We start from the raw sequence: 24,783 nt of genomic DNA on the forward strand, positions 1-24,783 counted from the left end.
TAGTATCTAATATTTATTCAGTCGGGTATCGAAAGGACGTATCTCCATAATTGTAAATTTTCAGAAGAGCAAAAAAAGAACCTCACAACTTTTTTACATCCCCTTCGATATACCATGGAAAATCGATATTTAAGGTAAATATATATATCAATATATATAAATATATATCTATATACCGTTTCTGTTTTACGATTATCGGATGTGAAATAAAAAAGTGGAGGTTTTTTTCTGCTCTTCTGAAAATACAATTATGGAGATACGTCCTTTTGATACCCGACTGACGATTTTCCGTATAATTTAGCGCTTTTTTAGAACCCTATTTAATTCATTTACATGCCCTCTTCAAGCTAAAATTTTGTGTTGGCCCCTACATGCTGGTCGCAGCTCTGGAATTCTTAGTTATATCAAAAACCATTTCAAAGCTTGATTAAGATACATCAGCAAAAATCAATTTATCAAAAAAGGTATCAGAGGTCTGCAAAACTGAGTAAAGAAGCAACCCTAACTTCATTGATGGATTGAAGAAAAAGATCTTTCCTCAATCAAAAAGGGGATCTTGACTAAAAATGGAAAAAAACCTTGCTTTACAAAAAGTCTAGTTCAAGTGAATTATATGATTCACACTAAATGCCAAAGCTGCAATGAACTTTCATCAGGCTAATGGTGCGAAAAATAGAAATGAACTGACAAAAAAAGAAGCAATAGGGATCATTTTCTTATCATTCAATTAACCTGTTCCACATCAAGGTGGCTGATTGGACCTATGCGTGTAAATTGCCAAACACAAATTTCATTAACCCAGTCTCTGTAAAATTCGTCAAACTTGATTAACTGAGACAATTTAAGTAATAACAACTTTAATACAGTAGACCAAAAAAGTCTCCTTTTAGGCCTAATAAGTGGCAAATCCAAGAAAAGGCGACATATTTTGACAGAACAGTGTCATGGTGTTTCCCAGAGAAAAAATGTCAAAAGTATTAAAAGTGTCACGCTTGGCAACCATGGAACCTAGGGCCCTATCGTCACCATGGAGCAACATTCAAATTGTCGTATTGAAGCAGGAGGTGATATATAGAAGAAAGTGAGAGACTGTAAAATCTCGGCTGTGATACCTCCCGACCAATATTTAATATATTACACAAAAAGTGCGAAAAAAAATCTAATCATCAAGTGACAAGCTCATTCATCTAAAGTTGTCCTCTTTTTATTACTAATAGGGTCACGTTTCTGCAATTATCTGCCCTTAAGAAACTCCAAAATATGTTGTTTTTATTTAATTTTAACTCATTTTCTTAAGCTCAAAGACTTGTATTTTTGTGTTTTGTCAGATAAATTTGCTAAATTTGTGAGCCATTTCTACCCCCTAAGAATGTTCAATTAGTTTTATATGCACTTCTCCTGACTATACAGTAATACAAAATCCCGTCCCGATCTTTTATACTCCCCCTCGTATAAATAAACAAAATAAACGGATAATTGGGCACGACAAAGATTATAAAACGAACACCATAATATAAGACTTGATAGAGCAGCGGTGAGAACACTTGCCCGTGACCGTGGTAACTGAGATTCAAATCCTAGATAAGACAAATTTTTGTCTTTGAGAAGATTAAAAACTTTAGTCTTAGAGAAGACTAAAAAGCTAATAATAACAAATAAAATAAAACTAAAAAACAGGTTTTTAAAATGGACTATCAAGTAGAAATTTTTTTTCTCAAAAATTGACGATTATAAGTGAGAACTATGGGCGCAAAACTTATGGGGCTTTGAATAATTTAATCTTTTTAACTCGCTTTCCTCAACTCGTCGACTTTTTTCATTTATGCCTTTATAACTTGAGTAATTTTATGCCTATGCTATGTAAAGCCCAATCCATTGTGTGTCCCTCGTTTTTACTTATATTTATCGATCCTCAAAAAAGAAAACATATTTCCTACATTCTAATCGTTTTTGAAAAAGAGTTTAAAACGTATTCATTCGTTATTTCTTTGTAATTAACTTGAGTGTGACTCCCCCCCCAAAAAAAAACACTCGCAAAACTGGCATTATAATCTACTTTTTATTATACTAGTCGTTTTCTTCCTAAAATAAGCAGATTCTGTCACCTTGATTGTTTAGTCACACTTTCGACACAAAAGACAAGTCACACATCAATCACATGTCTGTTATTCCTAATGGGAGCACAACAAACAGAGTGAGTGCCAAGAATACCAATAACTAGAAACGATGAAAGCTTTTCCTTCACATTCGATTCAAGTCTGACCACTCAGTCCAGTTATTTCAACTTCACCAGTTTTATCAATCCTTCAAGAGCAATCATGGTTAATACTCTTCAAAAGGTCATTTCAATTCATCATTCCATATTCACTCTACGTTTCCCATTATGCGGAAATGTAAACAGTAGAAATATGGGGATAATTGAACAAGGCTCTCATAGAAATGTGACGTTACATAGTGAATGATGATGTGAAGGAATGGAGATACCTTGTCCCTAGGATCCCTCTGGGATATATCCCTGATAGAATACACATGGGATATATCAGATTGATTTTTCAAAGCTATGTAGGTAATAATGATATATGGTAATTTGTCAGGGTGGAAGGTGATTAATGCATGAGCATACATATGCCCTTGGATGTATTTTCTGACAGTCTTAACTGAGAGGAATACATAAGGGAAGGGAACACTTAAGAACGCTAATTGATTTTGTACAGGAAAACATCTTTTGCGAGTGCTTCACAACCTCTGTATAGGCTACTTCTAAGGATACTGACAGTAAATCAAACAATTAGCTGTTCAAAAAGTCATAATGTTGCGAAGAAAGGAAGTAAACAAGAACAAATAACAGCCAGTGAAAAAATTGAAAAATTATGCAAATATTTCGGTCAAGACCTCCGCTTGACCGTCCTCAGTGCAGAATAAAACTGATAAAAATATAAAAAACCAAACCTTAAAATAAAAACATAAAACTATATCGGTGAAAGGGTAACTGAATAAAAAACACAAGTCGAATTATCTAAATGGCATTTCACAATTTCATTTTAGGTAAAGCACTCTTAAAGGCTAATCGCTTTCCAGTTAGATTATTTCAGAGGTTTTTGATTCCATCTTGGCTCAACATGTGTATGACAGTCCACACCATTTCATTTTGTTTGACGAATCCTCCATTGTTGTCCCCGTTAAAGGTCTCACGCAAGTTTTCAGGGAGGCAGTTGAAATAAAAAAGCACATTCACCAAAAGGTAGCTCTCAATAGAGACCCTGGAGAAACTTTTCTAAGTCCCATTTATGATAAAATATTTAATTCTGATTGTTTTTACATTCATCCATAAAATTATATTGTGCAATCAAATAGAATCTCTGATAATAATCTAACTCGAAAGCGATTAGCTTTTAAGAGTGCTTTACGTAAAATGAAATTAAAATGAAATTGTGGAATGCCATTTAGACTTGTCTTTTTTATTCGGTTACCCTTTCGCCGTTACTGAGAAAGGGCTGTTCAATTTTAGTTTTGTGTTTTTATTTTAAGGTTTGGTTTTTTATATTTTTATCAGTTTTATTTTGCACTGAGGACGTTCAAGCGGAGGTCTTGACCGAAATATGTGCATAATTTTTCACTGGCTGTTAATTGTCCTCGTTATCTTCCTTTCTTCGCGATTTTATGTTTTATCATGATTAGGCAGTGCGGTCTCAGAAATTATGTACAAAAGTCTATTCGTATGCACTTTCTCGTTTTATAATGAAATGAAGGTTAAGATAGCTAGGCTAGGTTTAAAAAAGAGGTTCCAGATTGTCAAAGATTGTACTTTTTGGTCATCTATCTGCGGTTAAACGAAGTGAAAGACGTCTCAAAAGGAGTGGAGATAGGTAGTAAGGAAGGATATAAAGCAAATTTGAACTTCATAGGGGAGGGTAAGAGTAATATATCGAATATATCGGAGTGAAGGGGAGTGTGCCCAGCTGCGTTGGTGGTGATAAATAAGTAAAAATAAACCAGAAACATGCGGCGGCGAACAGTTTAAGAAGATTAGGCTTCCTTTGGAGGTGTAGTGATTTTTGGGAATCATCAGATTCTTAATGTTTGAATTTTTACCGACGGAAAGCGTTATCAGATTTAATTAATTAGTTTTGCATTTTATTTTGACGGTTCAACTGGCAACACGCTGTTGTTAAAAAATGTCCTGCTGTTCTAAAAAATCACATAATTTTGAAACAATAGAAAAAAACTTACAAAAACGGTTTTTAGGTTTAAGTAAACCTAAGATGGAGTAAAAATGTTTTTATTTTAATTTCCTTGGTATTTTAAAATCTAAAGCAAAAATTCGGTATTGGTTTTAGTTAATGTGCATAAAAGGCTAACCGTGAACTTTAAATATGCTTTCCATACGACCTAATCTGCGACATTAGACATAGTTCGATACTTGAGCTAAATGTTAGTTAACGTGTAGTATATTGCGGGAGAAAGGTACAAAGGACGCAACAACTTTACTTGAAAGGATAAATACATTGTTGTCTGAATGTGTCGTCTTAAATACCAAAATTAGGAAAAAATGTGCTTTGGCCTTCAAATACTAAACAATTTTTTAACAGTCAAATTAAATAATTATGTTAGTCCTGAAACGTATCTAGGTGCATTTTTTGTACCTGAAGTCATGGAAAACAGTGGCGGATCCAGAATTTTTTTTTTTTGGGGGGGGGGCCAAATAGGTTGACCCCATAAACTTGCATTAGGAGCAAGTTTAATTAACGCAGACTTGCGTTAATTAAGTAAATTACACTACTTTAGACTATGTTAGGGGGTGCACACCCCCACGCCCCTCCCCTGGATCTGCCACTGATGGCAAAAGCTGTATGATTAAAAAAATGATTCACAAATCAAAGCTTCGAAGCAATGTTTGTCACAAATCAAAGCAAAACCAGATTGGCTCACAAATTAAAATCAAAGCTAGCACACTAACAGTCTTATTCTACTTTAAATTTTATTATATTTTATTTTATTTATGTTATATTGTCTGTTTTACAAGCTTAATCGGTTTGGGTTCATAACACCTCTGCTATCATTTTATTTTACGCCTCGGAATTCGTACTTCATATACCTTAAGGTTTTTGTGAACACCAGAAAAATATTTAACGATATCAACTATATTCACAATTAAAATTTAAAAACAGATGAACAAAACTAATTATCGATATGTTTCAACTACATAAAACCACAGTGGCAGTGCAAAACACATAGAACACAAATAAGGTTAAGGGGTAGAAAGGGGATCACAGACACCCGTATAGGGCATTACGTACGACTTCGACGAGCTAAATAAGCACTAGAAATAATTTTTTTTTTAATTATGTCTACAGTTGGTATAGCTGAGAGGAAATAATAAAGCCTAAGTCAAGAAGCATATGTTGGAGGGTGGCCTTGAAATCGCAGATTTTTCCAAATTTCCGGGTATTTTTTTTATTCCAATTACCAAATATTTTTTTTTATTATTGCCTCCAAGGAAAAGCATTTATACCTCTCTTAAAGAAAAGTTCAAACCAAATAACCTTCAAATCCAATAAAAAATTCGAGAATTACCTTGGGATAAGTCCCTCTCCCCACTGCATAAATAGCATATTCCCTATTCGATATGATAAGGACTCATTCCTCTCATTTAAACGTAAATTACCATATTTCACGTTAAAACTATCTAAAATTAGTAATAAGACAATATCCATCCTTGGCTTGTGGCGTAGATTACTTCCTTAAAGTATTCATCGCCAAAACGTAGGGTTCCTTGAGGTACACTTTTTACGCTTAGAAGGGCTATCCACTAGCTACACCAACGATTTCTATTAAAAATATAAAATTAGTGTATAAACTGCGTGCTTAAATAGCTCGAGAAAATAACACTTTAAAACATGTCTTTATGCCAAGATATACGATTTTTTTTCGTTTTCACAGAAATTCGCATTTTGTCGTAGTAAACCTGAAAGTCTTGTCGCTTTTTTGACCGGCTTACGTTGGCAACCTTTCCAAGATGAGTTGTCAAGAAGAAATTCTTTTTCTTTGTGTGACATCTTTCCTGCAATAAAGAACTTCGAATTTGGATTTGTTCCCTTTATACAATTGAATGCCTTTTTCTATAGAATGATTTTGAGTATCTCCTGACTCACTTCTACATGAATCCTATTTGATAGATTAAGACATGACAAATGAAATTTTCAGTGGAAATTGATTTATCTTAGAGAGCCAAACATGTTAAGCTTCTCTTACGAGTAGGGGGTGCTCACGTCAATTTGGGGGTTGACATTTTTTCGTACCCCCTAGATTTTGAATTTTTTTTTAAGGAAATTTCATTAAAAATGCTTTTATTGGTATTTTCATCAACAAAATAGAAAAAGTGAAATTACCCCTAGATTCTGAAAAAAATAAACCTCTCCCTAAACATTTTTATTAATTGACACCACTGCTGATTACATCAAATTAGAATAAAAGTAAGAAAATACTTGCTTATTTGATTTTACTGAGGCATGAATTACATACGTCGCCTTATGTAGGCGGGGTCGCAATGGGAAAGGGCCTCAATATCCCCGTCATTTCCACCGATACCTTGAAATTTTTACTAATTTTACATAGAATTCCAGACGTTTCCCTTGTAATTTGCAACTTTTACGTTTCTATAAATATGTGTCCTTTCTCGAATTTTCAGGCAGGAGTCTAGATTCTAAATTATCTCTAAAATTTTTTAAGTCAGACAGGAATGCTTAGTTGGATCACCAGTCCGAAATGGTAACCTTAACTACACCACGAAAGTAATTATGATGTCAATGGTTTTAACAAGTTTTCTGAGACTGTAAGCATTTGGAAAAGCAGAATTATTCTTTTTAATAGAAATGGACTAAGTCAACAATATACACACCCAAGATTCCATTTCAATTAAGGATGATAGTAAGCGGAGACAATTCATGAAAAAACGGTAAACTCTGCGGAAATCACAAAAAAGTGTAAGGAAATAAAAAAAAATTAAAAAAAAAACCTCTTGTCCGTAGGCCCACTGTTCCCGAGCAAGTACGTTGACTGGGATAAGAATCCCTTCAGTCCTATAGAACCAGAAAGGTTATACAAGCTTTGACCTGTCACCCCCCATTCAATACCAATCCATCCAATGTACTATAGTGCAACTACTATTAAATTTGTTGCAAAATTGTGTCCAAAATACAAAAAGTAATCCAAAACCTGGATTGTTTTGAGAAAAAAAACTAAAAATATTTTAAAAGATTCTCATAAAAAATTACAATGGCTGGAAATAATGACTGGACAATGGCTGGACAAAATGACAATAATATACACAGCCGTGGTTTATCTAGGCCCATCTCTTTGAAACGCAAATATTTTTATGATATTTCCCATAATTTGTTATATATTTCCATTAAGTTTATTTACTTCAGTTTTTTTCTTACTTGACCTCCCCCGAAAAAATGAATTTGTGAGTGCGTTCCAAACAAAACCATATGGGGTAAAAGAAGATAATTTACCAAATTTGTTACTAAGGATTTGAAGCTTCTCTAGGCCTATTTTTCACAAATTGGTCTTGAAACATTTTTTCCCAGATAAAAATAAACTACACTAAATTTTCACAAAAACATAACATTTTACCAAAAAATTTTCTCATCAATAGCAGTAAAGGGAAGACCTTTCTATAGTCATGTGGCAAAAAGTAAGCTTTAACGTCATTGTTTGACGTCTGCTAGATACTTCTGTAAACCAGAAAATTATTTCATATTTCTGGAGAAACTAATAACCCTGTCATCTTAAACCTGATTGGTTTAAAAAAATCTTGTGAGAAATCTTAAACCAGTAAAAGGAATCAAAAGTTTAATTTCACCTGATTGCTTCTCCTGTGTGACATTATGAGTCAGTAACAAACACAGTTGTGTCAGTCCCTCTTTACGAGCAGCCCCTCCGTTACTCTGTGGTTTAGCGAAAAAAGAAAATTATAGCCAAAATAAGACTTTTCATTTGAAAAGTCTTATTTGATAGTTATTTGAGCTTTCCATCATAGCTATTACATCCTAAGAGCTATTTTTTCGGACTTTGTTTACAGAATCTTTCACTTATAAGAAATTAAACAATGTCAAAGCACCACTGTTAACCATGGTCGTAGCCGAGAAGGAGGGTTTAATACCCCCCCCCCCCTACGAAATGTTTGTCCGTCTCGTAGAAAACGTAGCAAAAATGAATATATGTAAATTTTTGATGCGTTTTTTGTAACCCATCCCACCTCCAAAAAAAAAAATCCTGGATACGTTCTTATTGCTAACGTTAGAAAGATTTGAAAGACTCACATGGCAAGGGGAGCATTGGGCGACTGGCATGCTGGACAAAAGAATGGCTGCTTTTGGTCGATAAGTCCAATTCAGATCCACTTGTTGAGGCAGTTAAAAAGACTCTTGGATAGTCGGGCTTTCCAGTTGGAGATGCTGGGTCGTCTTCACTATGGCCATCTTTTGTAACCCCTGTAACATGAAAAATAAGCCTTTTTTTTTTAATATCTCTACAAATTGAAGAACAATACTGACATTACATCAAGCGTAAGGACAGGGTAGGAGGCAAGGAGATACAAACGGATTATCGGTCGAGGGTCACAGGTCACAGGAGGCATGGTCAGAAGCACAATTAAGACAGATGGCGTAGACCCAGTCCTCCAAACGATGGTAATGTCGACAAGTGAGAATTGACGAAAAAATAAAAGTTCAAAATAGGGATAAAATCCTTTTTAATGGACAGCGTATAGAAATTCACAAAAAAATACCAGATATTTCGGTCACATAGACAGTGACCGTCATCAGTAGTAAAACATTTTGAACTTATTTTTTCGTCATGGAAAGGCAGTGTGGTCTCCGAAATTATCTACGTCATATTTATGTGAGAATTGAGCAGGAATTATATAAGAGTCAACCCAGTATTATTTTGGGAATGGGGAAAATAGTAAAAAAAGAGGGAATTATATAAAAAATATAGGAAATCAAGGTGAAAATTGTTGAAATCTTGGGGTTTCAGGGGGAAGGCACTGGGACCGAGAGATGTCAACTTGTGTACGTACCTGAGTGTATTGCAGGTAGAAATAGCTTTTGATTAGATGCACCTTATGACTATCAGCCCTATTGTATAAATTGGTCATGTGTCTATACGGTGACACGCCTATTGGTAATGTCACTAGGTTTCCTTTTTTATTATTGATTCTTGTTCGTAAGCCTGCAATCAATAGCACTGTTGGAGACACCTATTGGAGGGGTTCAATTTCACTCTAGATTCTCCTTTTTTTTACTTTTTTTTATTTTGACTTTTTTTTCATTGAAAACATATTTTGTTGGTGTTTTCGTTTTGAATAAAAGACAACAACACTGCACCCCCTAGTTTCTGGTAAATGAATTTTGACATTTTTACAAAATTTTGCTTTTTTTCAAATTTACCTTTCTAAAACCAAAGTTTTAAGCTTTACTGTCTCTACCGTTCTGGCCATGTATGATTTAAATTATTTTCCCTGTTGGGGTTGAAATTGAGCATTTGATACAACAAAAGGATTTTTTCATTCATATAAAATAGTCCCTATCATAATTAAATTAAGTAAACATAAAATGACAGATGAAACTTCTAACTAAGACAGCGAGCATTGAAAAAAAACGCTTTATAAGAACAGTAGGCCTAATAAATATTGGAAAATACCTCTTTTTGAAATTTAGAAAAAAGTAAAAAAACACAATTATCCCCCTAGATTCCGGTAAATGCATTTGGACCCTACCTCCCCTACAGTTTTGTGAATTGGCGCTCCTGACCTTTACCAATTCAACCAAATAGATTTTCTCTTATCGAATTTCGATTTTCTCTTTGAACGTGTTTTGATTTCGGATTGTTGATATCTTTATCATGCTGTGCCATATTGTCTTTTGAATATGTTACAGCCTTCAATTTCAGTTAAAACAATTACAAGATAAATTTATATCTGTAAGTAATATATTAGGAATAATATTCTAAATTTCTCTTTGTCTCTTATATAAAAATTATGCATTCTGTCAGAGTACAAAGCCCCATTAAGCTTTCTTTCGGAGATCACAAAAATAATTTAGCACGTATTTTCAAATTTCGTAAGGATCTTTAGTATCAACTAATGATAATGAGTAATAAAAAAGAAGAAATGACACAAATTCTAAAGTAGAGCTGGACTTCTGATCTTAACTAAACATTAAAAAAAAAACTTTTTCCTCAAATTTAACTTTCTAAAACCAAAGTTATAAGCTTTACTTGCTATACCCTTCTCGCCATGTATGATTTATGCCATTTTCTCTCTTGGGATTGTAATTGAGCATTAAAGCGTTTGGTACAACAAAAGTATTTTTTTTTATTTATATAAAACATTCCTTATCATAATTCAAATCATGTAAAAATAAAATGATGGATGAAACTTCTAACTAAGACAGAGGACAATACGTATAATACGTATAATAAAATACGTATATTTACCCGTCATTGTGTTTTCACTTCATTTTAATTTTAAACAGAAAGTCCATATGCTCAGATTGTAAGGAAAATGAGGGAAGGTCCGGAGGCCGGGTGTAGTTGCTTGAGATGTGGGGAAAATGATTATGATTTGGGCCATTTCCTCCTCCGGTGTAAGCAAGTCTCTCATTTAAGGGGATTAATTATCCAAGAGGGGGGAGATAGGCTGCTTTGTGAGTTAATGAGGTCTAGGACTCCCCGTTATATTTTGGCAGTAGGAAATTTTGTATTGATGGGAAGGATGTCAAATGAAGTGTAATTTTTCTTCAGTATTTGTCTTTTTGTATGTGGCTTTAATTGGCTTTTAAATACAGATTATTATTATTAATTATATGGGCTAAGAAATAATTAAGTAAAAAAAATGAAAAAGGAATATCTTATCAAATTTTGACTCACTAATCGACCAAGCTCCCCTCCCCAACCTTATCAACGCGGAACTAAATAGCTTATTTGTCCAATATGTTCCAATCACTAAAATAAATACACCGGTTTCAAAAGGAAAACAAAAGGAAAACGAAGTTTGTGACACCCTAATCATATCAATCCGTCAAACTCGGCATTTGCCCCAGATTTTCCCTGTCTCCGTTACCCCTTCCGCTTTAACAACCCCCATTTTATGTTAAATGCCGGCAGTTGCTCTTTGGAGCCGCACACGAATTCGAAGAAAACAGATGGTCCCGAACCGGACACCTGAGTCTGTAAATTCTGACTCTGGTCCGTCATCAATCAAATATTCATAAGTTTTGTTTCCGTCGGAACTATTTCTTTTTTTACTATCGGCATAGTTAAAAAGTATAAAAGGGGTAACCGCAAGGTCCTTTTTGCTAATTGAGTTACCCTACGTTTAAGAGACATTATTCTATCAATAGTGATGTTTAAGAGGCAAAATAAATCTTTCTGTCAAAGAGCTTTGTGCAGTTAAGCCTTTATTAGAAAACAAATTTGAGAGGGGAGGGAAGTAACTTAACGAAAGTTCATGCTCTTACAAATTGTGTTTATGTTGCTCATTAAATTTGACAAAAGGCATTTTCTTTTCTTAGAAATAATCAGTTAATAGGGGTGCTGATTCCCGAAAATGTAGAGGGGGAGGATGAGGAGGAGGTCACAAGAATTTTTTCATTTTCAAACAAAATTTCATTGTTTTCGATTATTTTTCAGTGAAAATACAAAAAAAGTATTTTTAAGAATCTAGGGGGAGGAGCGAAAAATCTAGGGAGTAAATTAACCCCTCCAAATTGGCGCCCTTATTAATAAGGAATAGAATCTAATTCTCCTTATTCATTCTTGAAAAATTCACGAATTTTCAAGATTTGTTTTATCATTTTCATGAAATACACATTTGCTTTGAAATTTGGTGCCCCCCCCCCACCTGAAACAAAATCTGTAGTATATACCAGCTTAGTGTTTTTGGGTTTTCGACAGCCAATTCCATGATGTAATCGAAGAGTTCAGAGTTAAAGAAGAACCAATTTTAAAGTATTTTATTATTTAAAAAAATAGAGTAGTGAGACAGAGTCAAACTTTAGTGTAAAGAGCGAGGCGTTGAGGAGGGGACAGCCCCTTTCATATACGGAATAAATTCTGTTCGTTTTAAGTTTTAATGTCGCTCCTTACTTTCAGTTTAAAAAACTTGTTTTTTTTATTTAATTTCTGATCGTTTTTTAGTTAATGCAGCTTTTATTTTGGCTCGCCGTCATTGAATAAGTAAACAAAATTGGCATAAGAATTTTTCTTTTCTTTTGCAAAATTGCTGTCTCTAAATTTGGTTCTGACGTAATTTACAAATTAACTTACGTAACGAACTTCTATACTCGTATATTTTTTTTCTGGCAAAAAATAAAAAGTTACAGATTTTTGCAGATATGAGCTTGAAACCTATGTAATAGGATTTTTGATACGCTGAATCTGACGGTGGGATTTTCATTAAAATTCTTTCACTTGTAGGGGAGGTTTCCCCCCTCTTTAAACAATCAGGTAAATTTTCTCAGGCTCGTAGCCTTTGATGAGTAATACTAAACTTAATAAAATTTATATATTTAGAATCAGCATTAAAAACACATTCTTTTGATACATTTATTGACATCAAAAATTCCGTTTTTAAAAGTTTCGATTGCTATTGAGCCGTATCGCTGGGTTTTTTTATTGTTTTTTTTTTATTACGTATATGTTATTACGTATATGAAGGGGTTCTCCCCATAGTCAATACCATGCTCTTTACGCTAAAAGTAAAAAAAAAAATTAATTCACAAACCGCTGAATCACAAAGGCTGTTTAATTAGAATAGATAGCTCTTTTGAAAGCACTAAAAAAAACTGTAGCGTAAAGAGCGAGGTATTGACTTGGGGGAGAACCCCCTCATATACGTAATAATTTCTGTTTGTTTTAAGTTCTAATGTTGCTTCTTACTTTCAGTTGAAAAAACTTTTTTTTATAATTTAATTTCTGATCGTTTTTTAAATAATGCTTGGAAATCCGGCGCCCCCTTCATAGAAATGTCCCTTACCCCGAAGAAACATCCTCCACGGAAAGATTCTCCCGAGTAACCCCCTCCTCCAGTCCCCCCCACCATAAAAAAAATCCTTCCTGAAAATGCCAGTATACTTCCCAATAACCAATACAATATGTAAGCAATGGGCAAAGTTCATAACTTGCAGCCCTTCCCCTGGGAACTGTGGGGGATTAAGTCCTCCTAAAAGACATATTTATTAAATTTTCGACTATGTTGAACAAAATGGCTATCTCAAAATTTTAATTGGATGACTTTGAAAAAATAATGAGCGTGGGAGGGGGCCTAGTTGCCCTCCATTTTTTTTGGTTACTAAAAAAGGGCACTAGAACTTTTAATTTCCGTTCCAATGAGCCTCCTACGATATTCTAGGACCACTGGGTCGATACGATCACCCCTGGAAAAAAAAATAAATAAATATCAAATTAACACGCACCCGTGATCTTTCTTCTGGCAAAAAAGGCAAAATTCTACATTTTTGTAGATAGGAGTTTGAAACCTCTACAGTAGGGTTTTCTGATACGCTGAATATCATGGTATAATTTTTATTAAGGTTTTATAACTTTTAGGGGGTCTTTCCTCCTTTTTTCGAAAATCAGCCAAATTTTCTCAGGCGTGTAATTTTTGATGGGTAAGATTAAACTTGATGAAACTTATATTTTTGAAATCAGAATTAAAATCTGATTCTTTTGATGTATCTATTGGTATCCAAAACCCATTTTTTAGAGTTTCGGTTACCATTGATCCGGGTCGCTCCTTACTTACAGTTCGTTACCACGAACTGTTTGATTTCTGAACGTTTTTGAATTAATGCAGCTTTGATTTTGGCTCCCCGTACATGAATAATTAAAAGGAACTTTGCACATTAATTTTACTTATTTATGATTTTTCGTACGATACGACAGACACGATACGATCGAATTTTGTTCGAGTCACAAAACCCCTGAATCACAAAAACCGTTTAATTAGAATAAGATAGCTCTTTTGAAAGTACTAAAACAAACTTTAGCGTAAAGAGCTAGGTATTGACTAGGGGGCTAACCACCTCATATACATAATAATTTCTGTTCGTTTTAAGTTTTAATGCTGCTCCTTATTTTCAGTTGAAAATATTGTTTTTTTATTTAATTTCTAATCGTTTTTTAAATAATGCTGGGAAACCCGGCACCCCCTTCATAGAAATATCCTTCCCCCATGTCTTCTTTCCATGGAAAGATCCTCCCACGTAAATCCCTCCTCCTACCCCGCCCCCCCCCCAAAAGAAATCCCTCCTGAAAAAGTCTGTATACTTCCCAATAACCAATACTATATGTAAACAATGGGCAAAGTTTATAACTTGCAGCCCTTCCCTTGGTAACTGTGGGGGATGTAAGTCATCCTCAAAGACATATTTATTAAATTTTCGACTATATTGAACAAAACGGTTATCTCAAAATTTTTATCAGGTGACTTCGGGAAAAATAAGCATGGGAGGGGGCCTAGTTGCCCTCCAACCTTTTTGGTCACTTAAAAAGGGCACTAGAACTTTTAATTTCCGTTTGAATGAGTCCTCTCACAATATTCTAGGACCACTGGATCGATACATCACCCCGAAAAAAAAACGAATAAATAAATAAAAGTAAACACGCATGCGGGATCTTATCTTTCTTCTGGCAAAAAAAATACAAAATTCCACATTTTTGCAGATAGGAGCTTGAAACCTCTATAGAAGGGTTTTTGATACACTTAATCTGATGGTGTGATTTTCATCAAAATTCTACCCCTGTTAGGGGGTTTTCCCCTTTTTTCGAAAATAAGGCAATGTTTTCAGGCTCGTAATTTTTGATGAGTAAGACTACACTTTATGAAACTTATACATTTGAAATCAACATAAAAATCCAATTTTTTTGACATATCTACTGGTACCAAAATTCCGTTTTTAGAGTGTCGATTATTATTGAGCCGGGTCGCTCCTTACTTACAGTTAGTTACCACAAACTGTTTGATTTTAGCTGTAATTTATCTTGAGAATTTTTTAGGGAAAATATTAGAAAAGCGGGAGAGAGAGAGAGAGAGAGAGAGAGAGAGAGAGAAAAAAAAAAAGAGAGAGAGAGAGAGAGAGAGAGAGAGAGAGAGAGAGAGAGAGAGAGAGAGAGAGAGAGAGAGAGAGAGAGAGAGAGTTTCCAATAATCGACTGATCACATTTCTTCTTAAACATTTTTTAACCGTACCTCGCATTAGAACAGACATAGGGAGTGTCGGAATATTTTGAATCATCGGCTGATAGTTTCAGGTTTCAATTGCTTCTGCTTAAGGTTATAATTTGCATCAGTTGCTCAATTTTGGGTTTGGATCTTTGTTCTAACAGCCAGTACCAAGCATTAGCTTCCATTTCTTTCGTTCGAGATGCGCTAGGAAGAAAATCTTTAATTCCGATCGGGATATTTCCGAATCAAAGTTTTATTATCTTTCCTAGCCCCTCGTGTGTAATAAGTTAGCTTAATCAGCGTTTAAATAAGGGCTTACTCGTTAAAGCTCCTTTTCACTTTTTGGAGACGTCCTTTAAAGACGTTAAAGCTCCTTTTCACTTTTTGGAGACGTCTTTAAAGACGTTAAAGCTCCTTTTCACTTTTTGGAGACGTCTTTAAAGACGTTAAAGCTCCTTTTCACTTTTTGGAGACGTCTTTAAAGACGTTAAAGCTCCTTTTCACTTTTTGGAGACGTCTTTGTTGCGGTATATAATAGACAAATATGCATACCAGTGACGTGAGCAGGGGACGGGTCTCGGATCCTTCCACCTCGCCCAAGAATCCAAACATTGCCTAATTTTATGGGTACTTTCTACATAATATTATCAAATTTGTTATTATTATCTCCCCCAAAAAAAAGAAAATAAGTAGGAGCCTGATGTATACATGTGTAATTCAAATTCGATACAGCCATATACAAAAACGAAAGAAACTGATATACTTAACCTTTTAAAATAAGATTATCCATTGCCAATTTGTATCTAGGAGAGATTGATTTAAGGATCCCCAGTACCAGCATTAGTTTACAATTGTTAAATATATAATTCCTTAAAATTTATTTTACTTAAATTTTTTGTATATTTTATCCATACTGGTGCAATTTCAATATTTCAAAGTGAGAGGATAATTGTAATCTCATTCAATAACTAAGGCTCAGCTTTATCCACATATGAAATTAAATTTTTGAATTTGCTTGAATTGAAATTTACTAAAAATACATTATGTCAGAAACATGTGAAAATAGGAAAATTTTCTTGCTTTTTTTTTACAAGTTTGGACCATTCTCTTAGAAAAAGTCAGGGAATAAACAGATCAGGGTAATTTACGAATCAGCTCACAGAGGAAGCCGATTGTCGAACAGCAGTTTGTCAATAGAAACAACAATCATAGAACTAATCTTTCCAGTATGCAACCATGACTGCACATGTCCTTACCTTGACCTTGTGGTGATATCCTATCCATATAGCGTTTTTCTCCTTCTTGCTTCAGGAAATTTCCCCAGTATCCAACAGGGGTAGGAAGAACTGGATCTTTTGGACAAAACTGTGCAAAAAAGGAAATGGACTGTGTTTTTTCCTTTTCCGAATCTGTGCAATTAATCCTATAGTCCGGCAGACTTAGTTCCGAACTCGATCTCTCTTCTTGTGATACGTCACTTATTGATAAGCTTTTGGAGTTTCTGGAGATATCCCCCTCCATTTCTTTGTGAGTCATCATATGCTGCTTCATATTTCCCTGAAATTTATTGGAGATCAGTCAAGGACAATTCTTATTTTCAATTCTCCCCCTTTTTGTGCGTTTTCAGTTGTCTCGTACAGGTCTCATTATCTCCTTTGCACTACTTTTGATTTAATTGTTGTACAATTTTGTGCCAAACTGGGGTGTCCAACCTATCTTTAACTGTAGACCCCTTAGAACCTCATATTACGATCTAGCACCCCGAATACAAGATTTCTGCTAAATTGTTCCTTTGAACACCATTAGAATTGCCATTAGAATATCAGCAGAATTAATTACATACCATTCAAACCAGAATTTCTTCTTTATACCCTTTTAGGTAAACATATAGGTGTTCTTTATAAGATCGCTCCCGAAATCCTTCCTCATAACCCTAGTCGCAGTTTTACGCCCAGATACCGTTTCTTTCTATGACCGAACAAAAACAGCTAAATTTCATGGAAAAAAGAGCATCTGGAAGAAAGCAGGTACAATGTTAAATATTAGAAGGGAGGGATAGTCATTACCTTACTAGACAACACTGGAATTATAAATGTACGGAGATCGGCTGTGAAAACACTATTCCAGTGATATGAGTCGGATCTAAAGTCATGTTAGGATTTTTCTCTCTCAAATTTAAGACTCATTCTTCAATATTTTCATTGTATTTTAAATATTATAATTCAGGATTTTCAAAGTTATAAAACTCAAAATACTTTCTTCTGGTCTCTATTATATAGTTTATCTGTTTCTGAAAATTTAATTTTTATGCCGCTATTTTTATCTAAGTTCATCTAAGTTAAGTGCTCTTTGTAGGGGAAAAATTAGAGTTCGAGACTTCAAAAGGCTTTCTCGGGGCACAATTCTAGCTCTGGGCACATCCTTGAAAATATCATTCGATTGACTTGACTGCTTTCCATGACATCTAAAAGGCCCCCCCCCCCATCAAGAAGTTTTACCCCAAAAAGTAAATATTCGGATATTGTTTTCCAAGGGCGGATCCAGGACTTTTTTTTAAGGGGGGGGCGCAAAATAGGCTGATCCGATAAACTTGCATTAGGAGCAAGTTTAATTAACGTAAAATTGCGTTAATTAAGTAAATTACACTACTTCAGACTAACGTTAGGGAGGCGCGCGGCCCCCTCGACCCCCTGGATCCGCCACTGTTATTTTCAAACTTTTGGGAAAATATATCCTTCCTCCGACCCCCAAGCGATAAAACTACACTAGATAAATACGGATGTTACCTTTGTTGAAAATCCTCTGTCACAGATATTACACCTGAATGGCCTCTCTTTCGTGTGTGACCTGTAGTGAATTTCCAAGGCGGAATGGCACGCGAATGTTTTGAAACATATGTTGCATGTTGTATTACCGCGACCTGTCAAAAAATAAGCTTTTCTAGGATCATTGAAGTTTAATCGAGTGTGATATGAAGATTGAATATTTATGAAATATTTAGACGTGAAAATCTGCAAGTTATCAACGTACAACCTATATTTGAAACAGACATATTGATTTTTGAATTTTATGGACAAAAAGAGATGTCAAACTTAAACTGATTAGTTTTACTTATTTAGTCTTTATGAAGCGGACGATTATTAATGTTTGAAGTTTTGAGGCGACAAAAAGCGTTATCAAGTGTAAGTAATTAGTTATGCTTATTTATTTACACGGTTCAATGTGGCAACACTGACGAAAACATGATGCTGCCCAACCTACTTCATAATTTCGAACAACCAAAGAACAATCTTAGAAAATTGTGCTTTTCAAGTATAGATAGACCCAATGGGCAATAAATGTTATTATTTTGATGTTCTTGGTACATTGAGAAACAGTTGCTCGACCGTCCAAGATAAAGTTTTATTTTGAATGTCCGTTATGAGTGAAACCACAAGTGGCTGTTAAAATCGTATAGCACATCATTTTCAACTTCTGAAATGTCAGTTAAATACCTTGGTTTTTACTTAACTCTCATTTTCAACAATAAAATAAATAACAAAGCTTTATTCCTGAAAATTCTTTGAATCAAGTCCAAATAAATTATGTTTACTCCAGTTTTCGGGGCAACTGAATGCTAGAAAAAGAAACTGCTGAGGTCTTTATGCTAATTAAAGTTGGTTTAGTATGATTTAGTATGTTTGACCTATGTCAACATAAGTATAAGTAATATGGGTGGATATTGAACATTATGTTTCTCTGAGGAGCATTCTCCCTATTTAACTGTCTATGCAGTTGGATAGAATTATACTTCACTCCATATGAGGCTTCCTAAACCAAATAATTTTTTTTTTTTAGGATAATGATGCTCAAATTTTCTACCATAGCCATAAGCACTTTTATAGAATTTCTTAGTTCTTTTCTAGTAGTCTTAAATTTTATAGCGTAGTCTTAAGATTTTCCCGCCTAAATCATATGCAAATTTTCTAGCAGTCTTGGATTTTCTAGAACATGAACATTTTTGAACTAATGCAGGTTTGAATTTGGCTCAACGTACATGCAAAATTAAAACAAAATTTGCATATTAATTTTGGCAGATTTATTCTGTATATGAAGGGTTGAACCCCTCCTCAATACCTTGCTCTTTACGCTAAAACTGTTAGCACTTTTAAAAACGCTTCCTATTCTAATTAAACGCTCCGTGTTTTAGTAACCGCTCGTAAAAATTGGGATAAACAGTCAAACTTTAGCGTAAAGAGCAAGGTATTGAGAGGGGGCAACCCTTCATATATGGAATAATTTCTGTTCATTTTTTAAATAATGTCGGTGAATCATAATAATCTGATTCTTTTGATGTATCTATTGACATTAAAATTCTGTTTTTTAGAGTTTTGGTTATTATTGAGCCGAGTCGCTCCTTACTCACAGTTCGTTACCCGGAACTGTTTGATAACTTTTAACAGCGTACACAGTTTGCACTTAACTTAAAAAGAAGCCTCCTGTAAGTATTTTGGATAGGAATCACATTAATCTTTGTAGATTAATCAATTTGTTAGGCTTCCTTTCTTCCGACTCTAGCAAAATAATTTGATGAAATTTTCTTTTTTTAGTAGCCTACTTTTTCCGTAAAGTGGATTTTTATATCACGTTATTGTCAATTAACGAATGGAAATTCTCAACTGAGGTTCTGAAAAATTTTGAGAAAATGTTTTTGTCATCATTTTTTGTGTCACCAATTATTTTGCTCACGGCCAGAAGCATTATTATCTTACAAAAAGTGTTACTATCTTTTTTTTTGTTTTCTGGCTTCGGCTACCATCAATCATTTGACAAAGCTATTATTCTTATTTTTGTATCTTTATCATTTTCTATTCTATTTCTTATTCATGGCATTTGAAAAGTGGAATTGGTGCAATATTCCATGGATGCGATTTTCTTGGGTATAATACTTCTTTGGAAGACAGATATCTTATCATTCTATTGTGAAACAAAATCTTCTGTGGTTGGAGGAGGGGGGTGGGGATTTTTTCCTAAATTGCTAAGACGCATTTACTTTAAGAATAAAGTTGCTTTCTGTAAAGAATTATGGAAACATTGAATATTTTTCAATGATACACACACACACACGCAAAAAAAAAAAAAAAAAAAAAAAAAAAAAAAAAAAAAAAAAAAAAATCAACATCAGTCCGTCGACAGAAAAGCGAAAAAACTTTTTCGACGACGTAAAAAAAGGACAATTAAATTTTGTTTGATGACAGTAAAAAAGGAAATATTGACCCTTTAAGATATCACCGAAAAATTAGATTACACAAACTCTGGGTTTCAAAAAGTTTGTGAGTTCTACATCAGTTACATTTTCTCGTACCTTTGGCCCTCAAGATATTTGTTTTTTTTTCCAAAAAACCTTTTCCCCGTTATATTATGGATGCTTCAAGAAACCTCCCATGTACAAATTGATTGTACCATACCTTACTTGTGCCTAGTACCGAAAAATCGACTCAACATTACATACAGAAAAATCGACAATACAATTTGTTTTGAAATTAAAACCCATATTGGCCTTGAGCTTGCAGAAGATTTTTCAGTATTTCCCCAGTGGACTCGGATGGATTTCTGTCGGGGACCAGGAACATCCTGAAACTAGTGAGAATACACGGAAAGCCCATTCCCGTGGTTTGCGTTGCAGACACCATATGAAATTGTAGTTTTAGCTTCAAGTTTTGGCTCTTTTCAAACAGTTCGTGATAACGAACTGTAAGTAAGGACCAATAGCACAGTAAGTAAGTACCAGGCTCAATAGCAACCGAAACTCTAAACAACTGAATTTTGATACCAATAGATACATCAAAAGAACCGTATTTTTATGCTGATTTCAAATATATCAGTTTCATCAAGTTTAGTCTTATCAGTTTAGTCTTACTCATCAAAGGTTAAGAGCCTGAAAAAATGTGCCTTATTTTCGAAAAAAGGTGGACCCCCCCTAAAAATGACAGAATCTTAATCAAAATCACACCATCAGATTCATTATATCAGGAAACCTGAATATATTGTTTTTAAGTTTCTGTCTGCAAAAATGTGGAATTCTGTATTTTTTGCCAGAAGAAAGATCACGGATACATGTTTATTTGTTTGTTTTTCCCAGGGGTGATCGTATCGATTCAGCGGTCGTAGAATATCACGAGAGGCCTCATTCAAACGGAAATTAAAAGTTCTTGTGCGCTTTTTAAGTGACAAAAATTGGAGGGCAACTAGGCCCCCTCCCACGCTCATTTTTTCCCAATTTCACCGGATCAAAATTTTGATAGCCATTTTGTTGAGCATAGTCGAAAATTTAATAGCTACGTCTTTGAGGATGACTTAATGCCCCACAGTCCCTGGGGGAAGCGCTGCAAGTTATGAACTTTTTACATTCCTTACATATAATATTGGTTATTGGGAAGTATACCGACGTTTTCGTTTTCAGTGGGGACTTTTTCTGGTGGGGGGGGGGGGGGGGTCGGGGGAGGGGATTACGTGGAATTATCTTTCCATGGAGGATGTTTTCATAGGGGAAGGGACAAGGCCGTACCCAGGATTTTTTTTGGAGGGGGTTTACTCAAAGATTTTTTTCGGGGGGGGGGGAGGTACACAAAAACAACCCTCAAAAAACGCATAAAAAATTTTTTTATATCCAATTTTGTTACGTTTTTACGAGTCAAACATTTCGGGGGAGGGGGAAACCCCCTAACCCCCCCCCCCTCTGGATACGGCCTTGGGAACGGACATTTCTATGAAGGGGCACCAGATTTCCCAGCATTATTTAAAAAACGATCAGAAATTAAATAAAAAAAAACTGTCTAAATTAATTAAATAAAAAAAATAAAATAAAAATTATAGTTTTTCAACTGAAAGTAAGGAGCAAACTTAAAACGAACAGAAATTATTACGTATATGAGGGGGTTCGCCCCCTAGTCAATACTTCGGTCTTTACGCTAAAGTTTTTTAGTACTTTCAAAAGATCAATCAATTCTAACTAAACGGCCTTTGTGATTCAAGGGTCATTCTTAGAAAATTTGAACACAATTCGAACTTTAGCATAAAAAGCGACGTATTGGCTAGGGGGCAAACCCCCTTATATACATAATAATTTCTGTTCGTTATAAGTTTTAATGTTGCTCCCTCCTTTCGGTCGAAAAAAAAACTTGTTTTTTTTTATTTAATATTTCCAGGAATCAGTTGCTGGGTTCATTGATCGGAAGATGTCAGGTGGGGTAGTTTAAAATTGAATTTCTTAGTTTCAATTGTTTGCTCTTTTAATTTCTAGGATTCAGTCATTGGGTTCATTGGTTGGGGGGGGGGGTACCACAGGACTACTTTGACGACTGATTGAGGAGTGTCAAGTTTGATTCTCCCTCGAAATGTGAAAATGAACTTACTCCCTTCCCGAACAAGGTTTTATGGACAAGACTGGTGTGCAAATATGGTTGGAACGTTGGAACAATGATCAGTGTTTGTTCTGAGGAACAAAATAAGATTTTCGTTAAAATTTGCCTAAATATAATTCCAGATATAAATATTGAACAAACTTCTCTTTAGTTAATCGATTTTGCAAATGAAACAATTCGTTAATTTGAAAACCCCTGAGTATTTTTTTTTTTACGAGTCCTGCCCAGAATTAAATTAAGTCTTACGTATACAAAACCACATGCTTTTTTCTAGTCTTAAATTATGACTCTTAGGCCATTTTAAACAGGTAAATAGCCCTAATTTATCAAAGCAATTAAATATAATTTTGACATAGCAAAATATTTGCTTTCAGAAGCCTTAGAAGTGTTTCATTAGCATTTCCGTGTTCAACTCCTGGTATGTCTTTATACGTTTGTTAGATGCGGATTAAATTGATAGATGATATGATCTTATTATTTCCATCCAGATGTCTTCTGTTATGGATTTAAATGTAATTAACTATTGGTATATTTTCCAAGGGGTATCATAATAAACCAATTCATGTACACCCAAAGAGCAGAAGTCAGCAGAAGGCCTGGGGTTAAAGACCCCTTTAAGAATAAAATAATGGATCCTCTATTTTAATTTTTTAATTTAAATGTTTTTACATGAACTTCCACCAAAGAATACACATTCAAACTGGAGGAAAATAATAATCACACCAAAATACTACAATCTAAATACATTTTAATGTATATGTTAGTAGTTGAGAAAAGTTGAGATAGCTTATTAGTCATGCAAAATCATCGACACCATCATGGTTCCAGCAGCAATTACAACCTAAAAAAAGAATTTGAATCCGGCCCAATGAAGCTGAACAAAGATTTTTTAAAGTTTTTTTTAAAGAAATTATCTCGCAATAAATATTTCCCATGTATCCTAACAGATCAACGGATGTACGTTTAAAGAACCGTGGCTAGAACAGGTTGGCAGTCCTAAGATATAAGAGGCAGACAGTGTCGTAGTCAGAAGCTGGGGATCCAGACACCTTTTAAAAGCGAGAAAAGCATGATGCATATTCTCTTTATCAATTTATAATGGTTAAGAAAGTTAATTTTACAGTTCAACCCCCCCCCCCCCGTCTGACTTGCAATATAATCCTGGTTGCATTGCTTAATACAGTGTTGGAAGCACAGTAGATGGTTTCAGGGGTATAGCTGGAGACAAAACTTCAAATACATCATACGACAGTTAGCGTTCAATCTCTAAACAATTATTCGTTCCTATTTCTCTTTATTTTGAGGCGTCTGGCGTAAAATTATTTAACAAGCTAATGAGGAAGCTTTTTCTAAAAACGTTTGAACATAAAAATCCTCATTTTTCATTTGCTGTCTTTACGTCTATGTAAATTGTTACCAGGGCTATAACAATAAAAGACTACCAGGGCAGTAACAATACCAGGGCTCTAAGGTAAAAATGTCTAATCGAACAGCTTGCCGAAGCGAATCATGCCGATACTAACCGAAACTCCTAAAAAGATTTTGATAACAGTACATATATCAAAAGAGTCTACCTATTAGGCTGATATACATAAATTTAGCCAGTGTTAAAAATAGTCATTGCAATTTACGAGCCTGATAATTGTTTTGCAAAATTTAGATAAAGGTGGAGAACACCCACAAGAAGGAGAAGAATCTTGATGAAAATTGTATTATTGGTGAGAGAGCCCTCCTACAGAGCAGCGGCTTAATTTCGTCAAAATAATCGGGGAGGGGGGGGGGGATAATTTGGGGCCGATTTTCCCAAATCAAGTGAAATTGACCGGGAAAAATGAAAAATGAGCCATATAGTACCATAAAGGTACAGATATATTAAAGAAGACTGACCTGTTTCTGTGGATGTTTGAATTATGCAGGCTTATCTTAGTTTTGACAAGATTTGTTAAGAAACTATATTTCATATGGGGGGGGCTGGGTTCTGGGGGGGGGGTTCAAACTGAGGGCTGGGAGGGGCAGCTGTCCCCCTGCCCCATAGCAAATTACGTCCAGGGTACAGAGGTTCCAAATCATTAAAATACTTTAAAAGCCATGTTTTTTATTGCCTGAAACAAACAGTTTTCATTTTAGAAAACATCGTTTTCTCATTTTGAAT

General features: G+C 34.6%; 1 protein-coding gene across 2 annotated transcripts in view; it reads right to left on the reverse strand.

Moving 5' to 3' along the window:
- Positions 1-5,038: 5,038 nt before the first annotated feature.
- The window catches only part of LOC148944063 (homeotic protein spalt-major-like), a 77,202-nt gene continuing 57,457 nt past the window's right edge, over positions 5,039-24,783 (reverse strand). For both annotated transcript variants that reach the window (XM_089100082.1, XM_089100081.1), the window contains 4 exons: positions 18,015-18,148; positions 16,485-16,785; positions 8,325-8,495; positions 5,039-6,061 (listed from right to left, as the gene is read on the reverse strand). In XM_089100082.1, coding sequence (XP_088956208.1) covers positions 6,060-6,061; positions 8,325-8,495; positions 16,485-16,785; positions 18,015-18,148 — 608 coding nt within the window. In that variant the 3' untranslated portion in view covers positions 5,039-6,059. The remainder of the gene's footprint in view (positions 6,062-8,324; positions 8,496-16,484; positions 16,786-18,014; positions 18,149-24,783) is intronic.

The sequence above is a fragment of the Artemia sp. Qi Xiang Cuo genome, chromosome 14 (assembly GCF_049724085.1).
Source record: "Artemia sp. Qi Xiang Cuo chromosome 14, ASM4972408v1, whole genome shotgun sequence".
In the NCBI taxonomy this organism is placed as follows: Eukaryota; Metazoa; Arthropoda; class Branchiopoda; order Anostraca; family Artemiidae; genus Artemia; species Artemia sp. Qi Xiang Cuo.